The sequence below is a fragment of the Cucurbita pepo genome, chromosome LG13, assembly GCF_002806865.2.
Source record: "Cucurbita pepo subsp. pepo cultivar mu-cu-16 chromosome LG13, ASM280686v2, whole genome shotgun sequence".
Classification (NCBI taxonomy): Eukaryota; Viridiplantae; Streptophyta; class Magnoliopsida; order Cucurbitales; family Cucurbitaceae; genus Cucurbita; species Cucurbita pepo.
Window position 1 is genome coordinate 2167835 of NC_036650.1, and position 21453 is coordinate 2189287.

At 34.0% G+C, this 21453-nt stretch overlaps 4 protein-coding genes across 4 annotated transcripts; 2 read left to right on the plus strand and 2 right to left on the minus strand.

The window, feature by feature from the left end:
* Window positions 1-1514: 1514 nt before the first annotated feature.
* LOC111808664 (probable polygalacturonase) lies at window positions 1515-3766 on the plus strand. The gene is made up of 6 exons (XM_023694780.1): window positions 1515-1547; window positions 1828-2160; window positions 2280-2400; window positions 2565-2739; window positions 2907-2977; window positions 3060-3766. The coding sequence occupies exons 1-6, from the start codon at window positions 1515-1517 to the stop codon at window positions 3764-3766; spliced, it is 1440 nt and encodes a 479-aa protein (XP_023550548.1).
* Window positions 3767-5392: 1626 nt separating this feature from the next.
* On the minus strand, window positions 5393-9781 carry LOC111807983 (protein REVEILLE 6-like). The gene is made up of 8 exons (XM_023693732.1): window positions 9496-9781; window positions 8676-8733; window positions 8338-8461; window positions 8076-8243; window positions 7685-7789; window positions 6802-6911; window positions 6582-6641; window positions 5393-5921 (listed from the first exon to the last, which is right to left on the minus strand). The coding sequence occupies exons 1-8, from the start codon at window positions 9696-9698 to the stop codon at window positions 5814-5816; spliced, it is 936 nt and encodes a 311-aa protein (XP_023549500.1). The 5' UTR covers window positions 9699-9781; the 3' UTR covers window positions 5393-5813.
* A 3235-nt stretch (window positions 9782-13016) lies between these two features.
* LOC111808199 (heavy metal-associated isoprenylated plant protein 39-like) lies at window positions 13017-14800 on the plus strand. The gene is made up of 3 exons (XM_023694043.1): window positions 13017-13307; window positions 13411-13486; window positions 14262-14800. Exons 1-3 carry the CDS (start codon window positions 13302-13304, stop codon window positions 14600-14602), a joined length of 423 nt encoding a protein of 140 aa, XP_023549811.1. The 5' UTR covers window positions 13017-13301; the 3' UTR covers window positions 14603-14800.
* Window positions 14801-18192: 3392 nt separating this feature from the next.
* Window positions 18193-19416, minus strand: LOC111808665 (uncharacterized mitochondrial protein AtMg00810-like). Its single transcript, XM_023694781.1, has 2 exons — window positions 19231-19416; window positions 18193-18714 (listed from the first exon to the last, which is right to left on the minus strand). Exons 1-2 carry the CDS (start codon window positions 19414-19416, stop codon window positions 18193-18195), a joined length of 708 nt encoding a protein of 235 aa, XP_023550549.1.
* Window positions 19417-21453: the final 2037 nt, after the last annotated feature.

Genomic DNA, 21453 nt, shown 5'->3' on the forward strand with positions numbered 1-21453 from the left:
GCTAATATTTTGGTATTATAGTGCAGCTTGTGAAAGTAGTGTTGAGTAAGGCTTCAATTATCTTAAGCAATGAACGGGGCCTCAACGACTTTACAAAATACGTGCAAGTCTCATAGGAAAGTTAGGTGCCCTGCTAAAAAGTTATCTAATGGTATACGACTAAGTCCATGGCTAGAACTCAAATGCAAATTGGAACTAGGTGAGGTTCTAAGTATGTTTAAACAAGTAACCATATTGACATTACTCGTGGGAATACATGAATTGCTTAGAACTTCTAATTACAGTTACGATAGACTTGAGTATGTTTTAAAACACAAATCATGAGATTAACTTGGGATGATTGTTTGACCCGATTAAGTTTAAACTTACCCCAAACATGTTTTATACGTTAAATATGAGCCATTTCACTACTTCGAGACATGTAAACACCTTGCTTGACTTCATGCTTTAATTTTTGTGCATCTAAACATGATTAGAACTGCAATATTGAGAATAAGTTTTATATGTAAAGTTATGAACTTATGTATCCTTGTTTCATTTATGTAGAATGGTTTTACGATTGAGATTTATGTCCTCAAGCCGTAATTTATTATTTAATTTTTAATAATAATTTTGATTATTTTATTTACAATTTAATATTATCAATTGTATAAAAAAATTCAAGAGTATTAGTACAATCGTAAACAATATGTACTTGACTTACTAGAGGATCATGTTCGAGTAATAACCTATATATTCACTCTATATAACAAAAAAANAAAAAAAAAAAAAAAAAAAAAAAAAAAAAAAAAAAAAAAAAAAAAAAAAAAGTGAACTTCTATATTATATAATAGACTTTATATTAAATAGTTGTATGGTCATATTTCACTAGGATTTAAATATAATTTATTTAAATATAATTTAAGAAAAAAATTTAATAAAGAAAGAAATATAAAAAGAAAACTTTAACAAATATATCAAAAGAATAAATTGATTAATATTGAGTTATACTTACCAAATTCAAGAGATTTCATCTAATAATATTTAATCTCATTTGCTACCATGAATGAAAAAATAATTGATCTAATTAAATGCTAATCAAATCAAAAAAAAATTATTATTCAAAATTAAACAAAGAACCGTTGAACATGTTTTAGATCGAATTTAATTGTTTGGAGGGTAAACTTTTCAATCCAATAAACTCGTTAACTAATGAATTCAGCTTAATCTAACTATAGAAAATGTCTGATAATTTGTTTTTAAATATGGATTTAGTTGCCTCGGTTTGATCCCGTTCTTCCAAAAAAAACTATTTTAACACCCTAATATTCATAAGAACAAGTTAAACAAAAAAAAAAAACAAACGATGCCAAATTTAAAATGCTTTCACTCTTTTTATTTTCAGATCAACTAATATTCTATGTAAATCCCACCGTTTCAGGGTAATAAATTCCTTTCCTATTTTAATTCCTAAATTGTTCTATAAAATCGATTGTCCTGATCTAAAAATCATAAACTCAAAAATATAATTCATCATGGATCTTCCTCGAAAACCCACAAAAACCAATGTAATTTTTCTTCTTCTTTCTTTTTGAATTTCCTTTTGGTTCTTTGTTTTCTTTGAATTGATCGGGTGCGGTTGGCCCCGTTCTTCTACTTTTCATTAGTTTTTCTTTTCCAGATTAGTTTATTGAAGATTTTTTTTAGTGGACCTCACTTTTCTCGAGAAAATTTGAAAATGTAACCAATACAAATATGAATCCATAAACCCAACGGCTGTTTCTAGCATTATTTTTTCGAGGAACAAAAACAAAATTGAATCATCTTTGATTTTTTTTTTTTCTGCAGGTTACGAGAATCTCGGTTGTGATCTTACTGGCATTGGTGAGCTTAGCTACCGTGGACGCCATGAATCCGCATCTGAGTTCCAACTCTCTCACATTTCAGGCGATTAGTTGTCGGAAACACTCGGCATTGCTGACAGAGTTTGGCGGCGTTGGCGACGGAGTAACTTCAAACACTCAAGCGTTCCGGAAAGCAATTGAACATCTCAGCACATTGGCAGCAGATGGCGGTGCTCAATTGGTTGTGCCGCCAGGAAAATGGCTGACCGGAAGTTTTAATCTGACCAGCCATTTCACACTTTTTATCGATAAAGAAGCTAAACTTCTTGCATCCCAGGTTCGAACTATGGAGTATATTATTTTTCAGAGCTAACAACTTTAGGAATGGTGATTTGAATTTTAATCCTTAATCGAAGTTAAATTAATTAGATTGGATCGTTATAATTAACTATGCAGAATGAATTAGAATGGCCACTTGTAGAAGTTCTCCCATCTTATGGGAGGGGAAGAGATGCTCCTGGTGGACGGTACAGCAGCCTCATCTTTGGAACTAATCTGACCGATGTGGTCATCACGGGTGATTATTTCTTTTTCTTAGGTCTTAACATTGTAATTTTTTTAAAAAAATTATAATCTTATAGACTTTGTGCTATCAAAATTAAATAAAAAAAAGTTAAGGTAAAGGAAAACATTAGAAAAATAATTATAGAGAAATAAAATTGGGTTGGTGACATGGTGTAGGTAACAACGGTACAATCGACGGGCAGGGATCTTATTGGTGGGAAAAGTTTCACAAAGAGGAACTCAAGGTAACACGGCCATATATGATCGAGATCATGTACTCTGATCAAATCCAGATTTCAGATCTTACTTTGATCAACTCCCCTTCTTGGTTCGTCCATCCGATCTATAGCAGGTTTGACTATTCCACTTTCTCACGCAGTCTCGTTATTCTTGTATTGTAGGATTATGCTTAAAAGAAAGTTAAAATTTGTAGATTCAAATTACTCACCACTAAAAATGATTTAAAATTTTATGATTATTACTATTATTTATTTTTAATTTGGTTCGACCAAAACTCAGAAATGTGATTATCCAAGGGCTCACAATCTTGGCTCCAGTCACCGAACCCAATACGGACGGAATCAATCCAGGTTCCCTTCTTCTTCACCCTTCAAAACCTTAGGGTTCTTTATTTCGTCAATCCTCTCCCTAATTCTCCATTCAATTTATCAGATTCCTGTTCCAACACTCGAATCGAAGATTGCTACATTGTCTCCGGTGACGATTGCATCGCCATCAAGAGCGGATGGGACCAATACGGTATCAAGTTCGGAATGCCAACCGAGGACCTTGTCATTCGCCACCTCACTTGTATCTCACCAGATTCTGCAGCTATCGCCCTTGGTAGCGAAATGTCTGGCGGAATCCGCAATGTCAGGATCGAAAATGTCACTGCAATCAACACACAGGCTGCCGTCAGAATCAAAACTGCTCGCGGACGAGGCGGTTTCGTCAAGGACATTTTCGTTCGAAGAATGTTTCTATCCACAATGAAGTACGTCTTTTGGATGACTGGAGACTACAAAGCGCATGCAGATGACAAGTTTGATCCTTCGGCGTTGCCAGTGATTAAGAACATTAATTACAGAGACGTGGTGGCCGAGAATGTTAATATGTCGGCAAATTTGGCTGGGATTTCAGGAGATCCATTCACAGATATATGTATTTCGAATGTGAAGATTGGATTGTCGGCGACGCCTAAAAAGTTGCAGTGGAACTGTACGAATGTTGAGGGATTTAGTAGCGATGTGGATCCGCTGCCATGTGCTCCACTGGCTAAGGCAGCAAAAAGCGATGGATGTGACTTTCCTGAGGATCAGCTGCCGATTGAGAAGGTTCAATTGAAGTCATGTTCTCTTGAAATTCCGACCTTAAAGTAAAGGCTTTTTTTTTTTTTTTTTTTAATTCTATGGAATAAATGATAATGAAAAATTTAAAGAAGATATAGAAAAAATGTCTTTTCCTTACAAATTTATAAACAAAAAAATAAGAAGTGTCATTACCCCTCTGAATCTATCTACCTTTACCTCCATCATAGTTGACAAGTAGGAGCACTACCCATCATTGGCCGTTGCTGGTGGCCAACGAGCAATGCCCACCGACGAGGTAAGGAGAATGAATCATTCATTTGCACCACAAAAGCGAGCAATGCCCACCGACGAGGTAAGGAGAATGAATCATTCATTTGCACCACAAAAGCGTTTAATTTTATTAAAAATTAAAACAAAACATGTAAACTAAAATGAATACAGATCGTACCATTGTAGAAATCGCAAAGTTTCTTGGCTGATCGTACCATTGTAGAAATCGCGAAAGTTTCTTGGCTGAACTTCCTCCACAAGATTTGGAACTTATTCTTGACTATGGAACTTTTTCATTCTTACACGTGCCTTTTAACCCAAGACCAACATTAGTTTAAATTTCTTGGGAGAATATTCCAAATATTTGAGAAAAAAATAAAAGTATGTGAGATAATAATATATTTAAATATATTATATATTTAAATATAATATCTTATTTAAATCATATTTAAATTTCAAATATATATTTTTATTTAATGTATTTTACGTAATTATCTTTTTCGCTTTTAGGTTTAATATATAGTATATTAAATATTATTTTGAGAATTTTTTAAATTAAATATAATTTTATCGTTTGTATATTTAATATATCTAATAAATTAAATAGTAATTTGAACATTCAAAATTAAATATATTCTTATCGTATATATATTTAGTGTGAATTTCTTATTGACCTACAAATGATAAGCTTCAATGATACAAAATTAATTTATCAATTTCATTCATTAACTATAAGTTTGCACAATAGAACAAGTTGTATCCATAGATATAATTATTATAAGCAAGTCAGTTCTCCACGGATTATTCATAATTATAGTTGAATCAAAAGTCCGTATTACCTTATATCTTATACCTTATGTACTATTGATTCTCATGAACGATTTGTTTATGGTCTAATTATAAGTTAAGTCTCTCTCAAACCCGTGAGAGGGTGGGGCCTCATAGTTCAAGTCCCGACTCATCTACTTACCTCGATATGGGAGAAGTGAATTCCATCTTATATTATGTTTCCAACTCTCTGTTTGGTCAAGTCCGCAAAATAGTAGGTGTAGTGAATTGACTACAAAAACCACTCTCACCCATTCAAATCAAAGGATAACATTTCATAACTTACTCGAGATTAAGATCGTGTCGTATGTGATCATTATGTAAAGTATAGGAAGTTTTAAATGTCTCATAGTTAAGTTTTATAGGAACACATTGAATAAGACATCCCAATTCACATGTCTCCCTCCACCTAAACAATTTAGATCAAATCATTTTTAACGATGACAAAATGAGCCGACAAAATGAGCCGTCTCAATAGTATTACTAAAATAAGACATCGAACCTTATCTATACACTAGATTATTTCGATTTACAACATTTATTTCACGTGCCTTTCTACACATCTAAACTAGTTCTTGAGATTAAGAACAATATTTATCACAAAACTTCCACTCCAGGAATGCTTTTGACTAAGAAATATTTGTAATCCAAAAGTTGATCATAGGACTAAAAGTTTACAAAACCGTTTACAAATTAACTGCCAAAACTCGAATACAGGGCTTCCCTACCTAAGGGCTATACAGCACTATTTCAAGGGCTCTCCATCTCTATACAAACAAAGGCCAGGACACGATTTTGTGGCTATGTTATATACAAAAGATGCATCAAAATAACTGAGCACATAAAAAAGTATATATATAATGCAAGCGACCTCACAACATTGCATAAGGCATACATACTTGGCAAGCTTTTTTCTTTTTTGGGGTCGTCATGCTTTTTATTTTCGGGCAATCCCTCAGCATCGGTCGGTATTCTGTTCGAATAGCAGCATGCTGTTTATCACCTCCTCCTGTGCCAACTAGTTGGCTACCAATTTGGGTTTATGATCATCGACATAGATGGCCTTATCCATATCGCCATGCCGAATTGGCCCCGAATCTATCTCATAGGATGAGAGCAACCTCCTCTGCAAAGGGAAAAATAGGAAGAGCATAATAAGCAAATATGTTTCTAGAAGGAAATCATATTACACTAATGAGTGCATTAAAATGACATTGATGAGAACTAAAAGAAGAGGTCGATAGTAGTCACATTTTACTGTTTACACAAGAGGTTTAAGATGCAGAATCAGAATTTCATGTAAAATAACTAGATATCGCAGTTTATCACAAGAAACGTCGATCAAAATATTTCCAAATGCTGCCTTAGTTTTATGTGTGTGTTCTCTTTCCAGTCCAACCATTTTAAAATGAAAATTGACCTCAGAACTCAAGCTTACACAGGGTACAACCTACAGAACAGAACTTATTCAAGGTCATAAACAAAATAAAAACTTGACCTGATTTACTAAATGAGAATGAGTCTGAAGTTATACATATAAAAATCAGAAGTTTTTATCCTAACTCAAGTGTCCAAACATTCCAGTTTGGTAGAAACCCTACTAGAACGTCCACAGCTCGCAGCCTAGATATGACCCCTCGAAACAATACGCATAAAATCAAATGGATAAGAAAATCTTTAAGGTACCTAAACTTTTGTTACTTCACATTGTCTATTAAAGCATTTTTTTTCCACCCAGAAAACACAAAAGTGGGGACAAAAACTACAAAGAATAATTGGTACTTACATGATCCTCAAAATCAGGACTGATCAAATTGATGGATAAGTTTCTCATCAACAGCAGAACCTACATGGAGGGAATGATTATTGTTTAGTTAACCATGTATATATGATATATTTTTAAACTACAGCTGTTCTTATAAGAATGAAATAGGCAATGCACACAAAATCTTTATTCAACTAAAGCAACAATGCTATGAAGTAGAAAGGAAAGGTGTAAATCATACAGTTTCAACATCAATTGGGTCCATCCTATTTAACTTTTGCAGATGACCTGAAGCATTTGGGTCAAAGACACTGCCAATGAAGCTGTAAACTTGTGTGAAATCTGGCAGAACTGCACAACAAAAGGGCATTTAAGTATCATGAAAAACAATAAGACACAGGAAATAGGGATTGAAGATTCACTAAAATCATTAAAACAATTCCATAGGAACTTATACCACTAGCAAAACTAGAAAAAGCTCATAGAAGTCGTAGTGATCTAAAACAATAACACAAGAGTTCACAGATATTGTCCAACTCCAAAATTCCGAGGAAAAGTCGGGTTGTATATATATTGTTTTTTTTTTTCTTTTTTGGCCTACACATGATATAAGTGTCAATTACATGCCAATAATAATCACAGAAGGCCTTTGAAAAATGAACGAATCGGAATTCTCTTTTGTGGGAATTGAGATTGTACACTATTCTGTAACACAAACCTTGATCAAGATCTTGAATCGTTCAAAGAAATTATACAACATAATATGAATGATGCAATATCATAATTATGATCAAGTGCTTTAAGTGTGAGAATATATAAGGATTACATCTATTCTCCAGACTATGCCTCAATATGCTTCTAAAAGCATGTATGGATATGTTATGGATTGACTAACACAAACCAGATTTCTGATTCCTAAAATACATAAACTGAGATTTCATGTATTAGTATCCTATTCCATGAAGAGTAACAATTAAGAACTTCAAACTAGCTAATGAGCTCCTTGACATAACTACTAAGGATATGCATCCACGATTTTTTATTGAATAAGTTCAAAGCAATCTCAAACTATTTGCAATAAAATAAAATAATTTGAAGTGCATGCAAATAAATGAGAGGATCACCTCTAAAAGAATGAGTGTTACTTCCTTGATCAATTGTTTCAACAAGAGGGCATGCTTTTGAAGGGCTTTCAGTACTACTGCAACAATTATTTGCTGTTGTTGGCACTGCATACACATATAAACCAAACAAAAAAGTTACATGTGTAACTTATAAGCAGTTTTTAGAAATCAGAGACAGGAAGAACTTTAAATGATCCTCATACGCCTGCATCCTAGGAACCCTCGTATTCCTCTACTTCCATTTTTTTCCATGCATGGCAGCCCAGATGACAACATGCTAGGTGTTTAAGGCACCTAATTACATGCATCTTATCCAGTGTGACTAACTTATATGTAAGAAGCCATGAAAAAACTCATGATTTCAGAGCATCTAATATTTAGCCTTTGATACCTTGTGATGAATTGAGTGGCTGGACAGAGTTCACTGGCCAAGAAGGTACAGCTCCACCTGGTGCCGGACGTGCAAGTATTGAAGATGAATCTGGCCTTATGGTGCATCCAGGTTCAAGTAGAGGAGACGTGGACTGAAATGACCCTGGCACTTGAGAAGGCATGGCAACTGACAAATAGTACAAATGAGATTTGTGAGCCACTGTTAGAACAACATAATGTAGTGATATCAAACACATTGAAGAGAGGTGGGGGGGACTAACCATTTTTTGAAGCCTTCTGAGGATATGGATGAGCAGCCTTCCTTTTTGGTCGTGGAGGAGGCAAATGCTCACCACCTCCAGTTTTCTGAACTTTTAAGAAGTACTTCTGTGCATGACTACGTATCTGCGGGGCGTCATTCTCTTAGTTTGTCATTCATAAATTAAAATGTATACAGAAAATTGCACAAACCTCCTTTAAATGAGGTTTCTTTTAAGGAATTTGCCCAATTAATGAAAAATTTAATTGAATCGAAGACAAGTCCAATTTTTCTAATGATAAGAGCTCAACACTCCCAAAGAAAGTACGTCGAAAATAACAGGGATCTGGCATCAATTACCTGTATAACAGTTTTCGATCCAACAAAAGCTTCAATTTTCTTCCAATCACGATCAAATCTGGATATAGTTACAAAAATAATAAAGAATCATAATCAAGGCATATGTCAAGAAAAGCTAAGAACAAGTAGTAACCACAATTAAGTTCTCAACCCACTTGGTTTCTCTTTTTTCAAATTTTAAACGGACAAGCCATAGATCATCAGTAAAGAATTTTGAGTCACAAATTATGTTCTCCTCCATTAACAACCCAGAAACCCCATTATTTCTCGCTTCTCCACCTTTTCTTGTGCCAAATACCAACTCCACCAACATCCTCTTGCTTATAGAACTTCACCAATGGCTAATACCGAGCAGGATCAATTATCAGTTGGGATCAGGGACCATATTAGCTACTAGTATAGCCGAAGCAGTTAAACTAATTAAGAAGAGTCATAAACAAAGTGGTGAATTCCTAAACTTCTAATTAAAGAATTTCTGAAACACTTATGAAAACCAGATGGATCAGCCCTTCGCCCCATCAAAACCCTACTCAAACCCCTACCATTTCCATCTCAATCACAGCTACCAAAATTTTTGCATAAACCACCCATAACTAATTTCCACACCTACCACGACATCAATTCCACCACTAAACCCCAAAACTAGCATTCAATTCCCCACATTTTCAACATTTCCTTTGCCACCAAGATCCACCTAAAAAAAATGAAATCACAAAACGAAATCGACCACACAGAACGAAGAGAAACAGGCATCAAATTCGAAAACCCTAAACGAGAAAGAAACCAATAGAATTGAATGCAACAAGGATGAAAAACGTACAGCTGAAGAGCTTCGAGGAACTTGTCGTGCTCGGGCTCAGTCCAGCTCTCTCTAGACTTGGTAATTGTGTAGGGCTTACGAATCTTCTTGGACAAATCCTCTGACGCGGCCATGGTGGTGGTAAACGGCCCCAGCCCTGGCAACGCCATTCCCGATGGATCCAAGTAGAATCCCTCGGACGGATTCGGGTTATTAGACACCATAGAAGATGAAGCAGAAGCAGAAGCAGTAGAAGGGGAAGAGATTCAGGTTCTTACAAAGAAGAAGAAGAAATAAATAATAATAATAATAATAATAATAATAATTTTTATTATTTAATTACGAAAAAATAAAAAAATAAAAATATAAAAAAATTTGTATCGATAACAGGATTGAAATAAAATGCGGCTGTTCCAAGGGCGGTTTCAGAATTTATAGATAAACTGGAGTTTCTATCCTCTGCGGTTGCTTTAAGTTAGGTCCATGAAAACAACGAATCAATGCTCGAAACGTGGCATTCAGAATGGAAAAACTTCGTAAAATATTATTTTTTTTCTTACTTTTTCTTTTTTTTTGTTTGTGGCACTGAGTATAATTAGCTTTAAGAAATATTATTTATTATTCAAAAAATCTGTTTTCAGAATTCTATAAAAATAAATAAATATATAAATAAGTCACATGACGTTACGTTGGTCCGCGATTCAGCGAACAAAATCTGATGCATGAGAGGGAAAGTCGGTTATAACGTGGGAGGTTGAATTCGAAAGTAACGAGGATTCGACACGTGTCATAAAATCTCCCCTACTTTTAACCTCCTTTTCTTTTTTCTTTGGTTTATTTACTTAAAAAGTAATTTTTCCCATTCACGTGTCATTTTTTTTTTTTTTTTTACCAACAAATTTTAAATTTTCTAAAACATAAAATGTAATTACCTAAATATTATACAATTTTATAGTTTTGAAAAAATTAACGTTTTAAAGTTGTATATATATTTATATATAATTTTTAAATTTAAAAAAATTAAGGGAAGAATAAAATAAAATTATAAAATCTTCGAACAAAGAATAAGAGGTCGAGATAGGATGGAGGGCAAAAACAAAAACCGAGAATATAATTTGTATTTAAATAATAGATTAAATGAAGCTCTCTAGAAAAAAAGCTAAATATAATTAATTAATGTTATAATATTATTCATCCTCCATCTTCCTTAATATTTTTACTATTTAAGTTATTTTCTAAAATATAATTATTTAATTGGTTAAAAGACTATCATTGGATGTTAATTAATAACTTTTTTATGCAATTAATTTGCTAAATATTTTAGGAGTGCTACTTTTTGGACTTTAAATTTTAATTAATTAATTAATTTCAATTAACTATTTTGATGATAATATATTTAATAAATTCATATGCATTGGAAACTAGAATTTAATATATTTTATTTTGTCAAAATAAAAATAATATATATATATATATATATTTTTTTTTTTTTTTTTTTTTTTTTTTTTTTTGGGGGGTGGAGCCCATGTAGAATTTCTCGTGAGTTCTGCAATCATCAAATCCAAATATCCCAACATTTTTATCTTCTCAAAAGGAAAGTAAATTATTTCCATAATCTCCAAAAAAAAAAAATAATAAATAATCACTTTTATGGTAAATTGACCTTTTTACCCTTGACCTTGCTTTTGTCATTCTTGACCGTTCTATTTCTCTCTTTTATCTATCCTCTGCCCAAAGATGTCGCCTGACCGTTGGCTCACTTCCTTATTTGATTTATATTTTTTTTTTCCTTTTATTTTTAGCCTTATTTGATTTGCTGTCGATTAGTTATTGGTTGAGAGTTTTATTTTTTTTATAATTATTTTTTTTTTTTAATGGGGTGTCATTATCTGATATCATTTAATAATCATTTACGTTAAAAACTTTAAATGGATAGTTTTCATTTACGAACAAAATGAAATCATTTGGATGATTGAACGTTGCCATTGAGCTACACTTTGTGAATTATCTAATATTAAGATAATAAGACGATTTCCACCGACAAATCCAAGTTCTTTTAGTATGTTTGTTTAAAACTTTAAGGTCTCTTTAGATGTTGAGATAGAGTAGAGACTCGGAACGAGAGATCGAACCATTAACCTTTAAACAAAATAATTGAAACTTTATCTATTAAACTATACTCACGTTGATTGATTCAAATAGAAACATTCATGGATTTTACATAATTACCTCTATTTTCTTCTCTAAATCTTCCTCAATTAGCTTGTGATGTCCCACGTTGATTGAGGACAAGAGAACTGTGTGGAAACCTTTGTTTTAAAGCTATGAGCGGAAGTTTGAAAGGGAAAGCCCAAAAACGACAATATCGGCTAGTAGTGGGCTTGAGCTTCGATCGTTACATAGCTCTTCCATAATTATAATTATGTTAATTATTGTCATAAATGGAAGGAATTATTCTAACTATTATTAAGCATAATTAATTTTTATTCATTTGTAGCCTTAATTTAGTAGTTTGTTACATTAATATGAATAGAAAAAGTAAGAAGTTTGAGAAAAAAAAAATGTTACTTATGAAATTATCTAAATTTTTTTTTTTTTTTTTTTACCAATTTAGTTTATTAACTTTAATATGTAACGATTTAGTCATCATACTTTAAAGTGCGTGAATTTATAAATGATGTCATGTTTGTCAATCAATTATTACACGTTAGCTGTCGTGTTCAAAGGTTTAAAAAAATATATATATAGTTTCAAAGCATAACTGAATCGTATTGAAAAGTTCGTATTTTCTCGAACCATCTAGAATGTTGGTTGACTCGAGATTTTCTAGACTTCCTCCAATCACTCAAAGAAATGATCTTTCTATCTTTACTTCTCACCCATGTTTTTTTGCATTTATCTAAAAGAAACTTCACTTTCTCTTTCCTTTCATTGAAAAATAATAATAATAATAATTAAATTTATCGAAAAATTGGACTTTTCGACTATGTTTCATGGAAGTTGTGTGCAACATGTTCGATTCATCAGTGTTAACTGTTAGGGTTGTTTAAAAATTTTCAATAACTCGAAAAATCCGATTAATTAATCGGTTTTGTAGACGTTTATTTAATTTCGTATATGTCCAACAATTTCCGTACAACACCTACTGTTCTGTGTGATTTCTGCATTAGGTATGACGGTGCCCAATCATCATTTTGATCAATCAGAACCCTTTTTCGAAGCTGTACAAGATTCTTCCAAAGCATATTGTTTTCCTAAAAGATACGATAACTCGATCCAGCTCAACCCACGAACAACTACTAATGATCGGGATACAATGTTTCTAAAGAAGCGTAGAATGCAAGCTATTGAAGTCCCCAAAAAACACAAACTTTTGCACCCCACGTTTGTTTTTTGTTTTTTGTTTTTTGTTTATCATCAAAACCTTACCTTTTGTGATCACAATTTTGGTAAGATCCATTTAGGAAGTTGACTCGATGTTTTCAAGGCCTTCTTGGAACACCTGTGTGTTAAAGAAAAGAAGGCCGCCATTGTAGGCTGCAAAAGTGACAAAAAAACACGCATTTCATTAGTTTAAACAGAGCTTTCAGAGAAAGAAAGTGAATGAATTTTCCATGAATTTTCGTTAGTTCATTTCCTTGACTCTTCACCGGAGACCTTTCATCATGACTTAGTCGTCATCTTCTTCTTCGTCTTCGTCTCTCTCTATCTTTTCTGTGTTATAAATTGGTTCATTCCGTGTCCTTTCAATTCCAGATTTCATCACTAAATTCTTCTCTCTCTCCTCTCTCTACTTGTTTTAATTTCCGTTCTGAAATTCTCCAGAAATGAAGGTACGGCTTGTCGAATTCTTTCTCTTTCTCTTCTTTGATGGGTTTTGTTTTTTGTTTTTTGTTTTTTTTTTTATGCTTATTTTTTGGTTTGATTGTTTTGCAGAAAGTGATTCTGAAATTAGATGTTTCTGATGAAAAATCAAAGCAAAAAGCTATGAGCTCTGTTTCTAGTTTAGCAGGTACTTAATGGATTTTCTTTTGATTTCTTCTTTCTCTCTCTCTCTCTCTAAGAAAACAGAGGAAATGAAAATATATCATTGAAGATCTGTCCAAAACAAACCCATCTTTTATTAGAAGAACAGATTCAACTCCATGGAGTCTCTCTCTCTCTCTCTCTCTCTCTCTCTCTGTTCTGCTCTGTTTTTTGAGAAATGCCCTGTTTTTCTTCAATTTTACATGGAAAATTGAACGAACTCATTAGTTTACATGAAGAACAAAAATAACCCATGCTTCAAAATCTTCCATCTCTCTCTCTCTGTTCTGCTCTGTTTTTGGAGAAATGCTCTGTTTTTCTCCAAACCAAATGAAGTTTCTTTGTTCTGCAATTTTACATGGAAAATGGAATGAACCCATTATTTTACACGAAGAAAAAAAAACAACCCATGTTTTAAAATCTTCCATCTCTCTCTCTCTCTGTTCTGCTCTGTTTTTGGAGAAATACTCTGTTTTTTCTCCAAACCAATTGAAGTTTCTTTTTTCTTCAATTTTACATGAAAAATTGAACGAACCCATTATTTTACATGTAAAACAAAAGCAACCCATGTTTCAAAATCTTCCATCTCTCTCTCTCGCGCTCGCTCTGTTCTGTTTTGTAGAAATACTCTGTTTTTCTCCGAACTAGCCATTAAAGAACAAAAACAACCCCATATATCAAAATCCACCACTTTTCTCTCTCTCTCTCTCTCTCTCTCCATCCTGTTTGGCTGACAAAAATTTGTGAAAAAATGATTGCAGGAGTGAACTCAATCTCAATGGACATGAAAGAGAAGAAACTGACAGTAACAGGGGATGTAGATCCAGTGATGATAGTGAGCAAACTAAGGAAAATTTGTCACACAGTGATCGTATCAGTTGGACCAGAGAAAGAAGAGAAGAAACCAGAGCCAAAGAAAGAGGAACCAAAGAAGGAAGATCCAAAGAAGGCAGCAGAGGAAAAGAAGAAAGAAGAAGAAAAGCTTGCAGAGATGTTGAAGGCATGGCATGCCAGAAATAACCCCTGTTTTTATCCACCTGTTTTCTATCCTCCTAGAAGCATAAGCATTGAAGAAGATCCAAATGGCTGTGTTATTTCTTAAAATCTCTCTCTGCCTCTCTCTCTCTCTCTCTCTACCTCTCTCTACCTCTCTCTGTATATGAATGCCATTTCAAATGGATATTCCCAAGTTCTAGACCTAAGTTTTGAGTTCTTTCCTTCTTTTCCACTCCAAAATTTTGTGATTTCATGTATGGAAGATTGAAATTTGGATAAGAAATAATATATTTTTTCGTCTCAACACTCCACAAATCAATTAACGTTTTTATTACTTTAGAAAATTCAAACCGGTTTGACATTTTATTTATATTTTTATCAACATTCCTATAAAATCAAGAACAGAGACATTTCTATATATATATTTCCGCCACCAAACTAGTAAAGATGTATCTAATTTTGATTAAAAATTTGAACGTTCATATTTCTAACATTAATTTCTTGAACTATTTAAAAATATAATTCCCGAGATTCCAAAGAGTAATGGCGTTCATTTCCTGAAGGGGAAGAACAATTTTTAAAAATTATTTATTTTTAATTAGTAGAAGAAAAATAAAAAATATTTGCAAATAAAAAAAAAATATATATATATATATTATAATCAAAATTAATCAATGGAACGAACATAAAAAACCTTATCTCTTAAGTCGTCGGTATAATCGTTGACTTTGACTAAGTCTCTTCTATACCCATTTTTCTGATTATTTATTTTTAAAATCTTAAATAGGAAATATCAAGGGTAGTTTTGTAAATTTGCTATTTTGTTCTATTTTATTTATTAATTAATGGTAATTTTATATTAAATAGAAATAGTTAAAATTTCTTATAATAATAATTAATTTGTATGCCGGTTTTGACCAAACCAACTAAAAACCATTTGCATTCGTAATAAATTCATGCAATTATAATGATAAATTATTGAAAAAATAATTAAATATTTATTTTTAAAATAATAATTCAAAAATAGTTAGATTAATATTACTAATAACAAATTTATTTAACTCCAATAATTATTTAATAAAAAGAGTTAAAGTTTCAAATATTTTAATTATATAATATTTAATTAAAATTCCTAAATACCCTGATGAATAAATTTTCCTGAGAAAGCGATGTTGATAATAAAGTAGGAAGGATTGGTTAGCTAATTGATTCTCGTGTATAAGATAAAAAAGACGGTATAAGTTGATATAAATTGGTTGAAACTAAATATTATAATTTTTACGACTATTGAATTGATTACGTCTAGCAATAATTAGAAGTCAAAGATTCAACCCAACTTTAGATACTAGTTGAAATTTTTCAAAACTTAAATTATTTATATACGCAACTACATCTTTTCCACCTTCGGCCACAACAACATCGTTGCATATATCAACCATCAGGGTGTTGCTTGTGGGAGTTTTTGTCGTTGTCGTCGTCATTAGGAAATGGTTGGGAGATCCCGATTGGGATTTATGCATACCATTGTTTTTGCAGTTCAGTCCGGCTAAGTTGGTTTAGTTCAATTTTAAGGTCATTTGCTACGACTTTTCCTCGTTTTAAGCTAGAATTACTTCTCTGTCTTGTGTTTTAAAATGACGATTGCATGTGTTTAGCGATGATCTTAGTTCGTTTAAATTTAAAAAAGTCAGGAACTTATTTAATTTATATATTTTAACTAGAAGCGAGATATTAAATTATGATTTATGAGTTTAACGAAATCGACGTTTTTTCAAAATCTTTTATTTAGGTAACTTTTCTATCGGTATTAACGATTATCGATATTTTTATCAATAATTTCATAAAATTGAGACATTAATATTTTTGTAAACGACACATATATGTCTGTCGGAATTCAAATCCACTGTGTATGAGTGGAATAATATTTGTCCCCACAAATACAATGTTCAAATGGACATGAGATATATCCAAAGATGCCGTCTTCAACAAAGCAACTCTTTTGTCAATTTCCTCTTCATGATGACGTCAATCCATACAATAATAATAATAATAATAATCAATTATCGAATATTACGTATGACTAATGGATTGCATATTTATCCATATGTTAATATAATCTCGAGTTTGACGAGCTAGACAATTGTGTCTGCATCCGTCCAATTCGATAATCACGTATGAGATCCCACATTAGTTAGAGAGGAGAACGAAACGTTTGTTATAAGAATGTGAAAACCTCTTTTTAGTAAACATGTTTTAAAACTGTGAGACTGACGACGATACGTAACGGGCTAAAATGGACAATATTTACTAGCAGTGAACTTGGACTGTTACAGCACGAGTTCAACCCACTAATTTGCTCGAAGAAAATTCAAAAGGGTATGCTTTAAATTCTAAGAATTTACCCATAACTGATGAATCATAGATAGAGATAGACAATAATGCAATATGAGGGGAAAAAAAGGTTTAAAGATGTGAACACACCCTTTTGCCATATTTGGTGGAGATGCCTTTTAGAAAGTTGGTAATAATAATATAGTATGGAGTGGTAGCCAAGTAAGCCTTGACTTGATTATTTAGTGGCATTTGTTTTGTATATTAAGCACGTTGCCTTTTGTTTTTAATAATTCACAAATGAGAGAAGAATTTCAATACATCCCTATTGATAACCATTTGGTTTTTTGTTCTTAGTTTTTGAAAATTATTGTAATATCTCAAAAACAAATAAATTTTGGTATCGTCCATAGATTGTTCTATTAAAGGATCAGATTTCTCAAAGAAATCTGACTCTCCCTGTTCATTAACCCATCATTTAACCGACGCTCTAGGGTCATTGTTATCTTAAAGCTCTTGATTCAATTGTTCTCTGTTTACTATTATTCGAAAATTATCTGTTAGATTATGACCCATGATCGAAATATACCGAAACAAGTAAAAGAAGCAAGAACAACTTAAGGGGAGAGATTCTTTGAATAAAAGAATCTTAAGCATTTATGTTGTCGTGACTAGAGCATACATTTGACAATGAGTATTTATAGTGGAGAAAGCACCGACAACTTTTCTAAACTTTCTCCTCAAGTTAAAAACATTAACAATTTTTCTAATTAAATCACTCCACAATTTGCCAACTACCGACAAATCTACTAAAGTTGCTCCATTAATTAATAACTTATTTTATTAATTTAAGTTTATCGGCTCACGATCTTCCCCATGACTTTATTCAAGATTTTTCACTCCCAACAACTCTCGCATCTCTGCGAACTTAGTCTTTGCTAGGGCCTTGGTGAGAACATCCGCACATTGCTCTCTAATGCATATGAACTCTACAGCGATTTGTCTCTTCTCGACACACTCACGGATAAAGTGGAAATAAGTGTCAATGTGTTTGTTGCGTCTGCAAAATACCAAATTCTTCATCAATGCAATCGTAGGTTTTTTGTCGACATAGAGAGTTACCGACTTTCAGTCACTTAGTTCAACAAATTTCTCAGCCACAATGCTTGGCATGATGTCGCAGTTGCTACCATGAACTTGGCCTCATAGGAAGATAGTGTCACAATTTGTTGCTTCTGAGATTACCAAGAGATCAATTTCTGTTGAGATAAAACGTCATTCCTGCCGTACTTTTTTTTTATCGTCAATGCCTCCCGTTAAATCACTATCGGAAAAATCGATTAGTTCTTCAAGACCTCACCCTCTTTAATACTTCAGCCCAGAACTTGTGGTTCGCTTCACATAGCTGAGAATGTGCTTAACTGCTGGATGATGTATCATAGTAGTCTTTTCCATGTACCTACTCACAATTCCAACAACATATGAAAGGTTCGGACGAGTATGAGTCAAGTACCATAGACTTTCGATGATGCACCTATACTCAGTGGAATTCACCAAGCTTCCTTTAATATGTTTCGCGAGTTTTAACTTTGCTTCCATGAGATACTTAGTTGGGTTGCACTCTGCCATCTTAAATTGATGCAACACCTGCTTAGCATAGGCCAATTGCTTTAGCGTGATACAATTTTTCCTTTGGCCTACTTCAATACCGAGGTAGTACGTGAGTAACCCGAGATCAATCATCTCAAATTCTTTTATCATTTGGTGCTTGAACTCTTTGAGGCCTTCCACACTTGTACCAATGACGATCAAGTCATCAACGTACACACCAACTATGAGTGTTTCATCTCCATTGTTTCTTGTATACACTGCTTGTTCTTGCGAACACTTCATGAATTTTAGAATCTTTAAGCTCTTATTCAGATGTATGTTCCAGCCCTCAATACATGCAGTAAACTGTAGAGGGTCATTGGCAACTTGTACGTTTTGTGCCCTTCGGGTTTGATGATGAAACCTTCAGGTTGGGCAACATACAATCCTTCTTGGAGGTCACCATTTAGGAACACTGATTTGACATCCAAGTGATGGACCTTCTACCCGTGTTGAGCTACGAGGGCAAGAATCAACTTTACAGTGTCCAATCTAGCCACTGGCGTGAAAAACTTCTCAAAATCAACTCCTTGCCGCTACACGTATCCCTTCGCCACGAGTCTTGCTTTATGCTTAATGAAATTTCTTTCGCTATTCTTCTTCAACTTAAACACCCACTTCGAATTGACGGACTAGTCAATGCCCACATCTTGTTCTTCTCAGTGGCTTTAAGATCTTTTTCCATGACCTCCTACTACATCATTTCAATTGCTGCCTCATGATAAGTTTTCGGCTCCTCGCCACTGTATCTACATAATTCGTCATTTCAATTGCTAACTTGTCGGGATCCAATTCTTCTTCAAGTGTATCTACATAAATTACAGCAAGAGAACGAAACTTCTTTGGTCCATCCTCTGTTGTGGATCCTCCTGTGCTCTCGCATGAGATCTCTTGTTCTAGAGGATTTATCACGACTTTCAAAGTCACTGGTGATGACATGTGTGGACTTCTTGGTGTCACTGTCGGTGTACATTCTAGGTCTATTGCGTCTCCTTCTTCTTCCAGGGCAGTGAAGTCTGTAACAAGCTGCTTGGTATCGCCAATGCTGCACCAATCTCACTTCTTCTCTTCTTCGAATACGACATCTCTACTTACATGAATTTTCTCATGTTGCGAATCATACACTTGTGTGCTTTGGACCCATTCTCTACGCCAAAGTACACCATCTTTTGGCTTCTGTCATCAAGCTTTTTGATATATGATTTTACAGTCTTAAAATGTGTTATAACTGAAGACTCTTAGGTACTCGAAGTGAGTTGTCTTACTGAACCATGCTTCGTAGGGGGTGCGAGTGTCTAGCGCCTTTGTGGTAAATGGTTTAAAAGATAAACTGCATGTCATATTGCCTCACCCAGAAAGTCATGGAGACTTGCATGCTCTTGAGTAAGCTTCTTGCAGTGGTCATTATGGTGTGGTTTCTTCGTTCGACCACACCATTTTTTTGTGGAGCGTACGGTGCAATGAGTTAACGCTTGATGCCTTCCTCATCACAAAACTTTCAGAAGTTCTGGGATAAGAACTCACGACCTCGTTCGGTGCGCAAGATTTTTAGCTCGTGATCAGACCATTTTTAACAAGTCTTTTGAACTTCTTGAATGCACATAATGCCACTCCTTTTTCTCTAAGTACCACATCCAACGGCTATAATCATCAACAAGTAAGAGAAAGTACGTTGTTACTAGCACTTGATGATGGGGTGATTGTGTAAGATCCCACATCAATTGGAGAGGATGTTGGGCCTCAAAGGCGAGTGGATTGTGAGATGTTACATTTGTTGGGGAAGGGATTAAGCATTCTTTATAAGGATATGAAAACCTCTCCCTAGCATACGCGTTTTAAAAACGTTGAGGAGAAGCCCAAAAGAGAAAGTCCAAAGAAACAATATCTAGTAGCAGTGAGCTTGGGGTATTACATGTTGAGCCACATAAATCTGTATGAACCAGTTGCAATGGTCACTCAGCATGGAAACGGGTTTAAGCTGGAAACGACAGTCTTGCTTGTTTGGAGACTAGAAAATTTTCACATAGCTAGTTCGGGTGTATGATTTTGGGTGGCCCATTAGCCATTTTCTTCTCTCCTATCGTTTTGAGCGCCTAAAAGTTCAAGTGTCCAAGTCTTGCATGTCATAGCCAAGCTCGGTCTGCGAGTGTCGTCAATAGAGAGGGAGGATTGGTCTTCAATAGTAGTTTGTAGAGGCGGTTATGCAACCATTTTGACTTCATCAACAAGTTTCCATCTCTGTTGAACATCTTGAGGAATGAGTCAAGCTAACTCCACTCTGCTTCCTTCTTTCTTCATCTGACCAAGACTAATAATATTACTCTTCAAGATTGAGATATAATATACCTCGGTCAGTAGACGTTGGTCGTCGTTCTTGCACTAGAACAAGATGAATCCTTTTTCTTGGATCGGTACAGTTGACTCATCACCAAACTTCACGTTATCATAGGGGTTCTCATCAAACTTCTTGAACTTTCCTCAATCTCCAGTCATGTAGTTGGTTGCTCCATTGTCTAGGCACCACATGTTGGTCTCTGCTCAGTTTTCTTCTTTTGTGAGAAAGTTCACCATAACCTTCTCTTAGTTAAGTATCAACAGTTTGACATCTTCTAAGCCAACATTAGTGTGGGCTCTTGATCCTGCGTGAGTGTGAGGTTTGCCTCCTCATCGCACTTCTTCTTGTAGCACTCTACCACATAATGCTCATATTTTCCACAAAAGTAACACTTGATCATGCTATTGTCCTTCAAGGGGTTGACATTGTTGTAAGGTACTTTCACGACCTCCTCTGCCACCACGTTCGCTACCATGTCCACGATCTCTATTTCCATTATTATGGTTGCGATGCCCTCTCGTACCTGAAAAAGAAGAGTCAGATGCATCATTCTTTTTCATTCGTGCGAGCCATCCTCATGTCTGAGTAAGAGGTGTTTCTCCTCCCCTTTGTCTTCGTAGCCACGAAGTCTCTCCTCATGG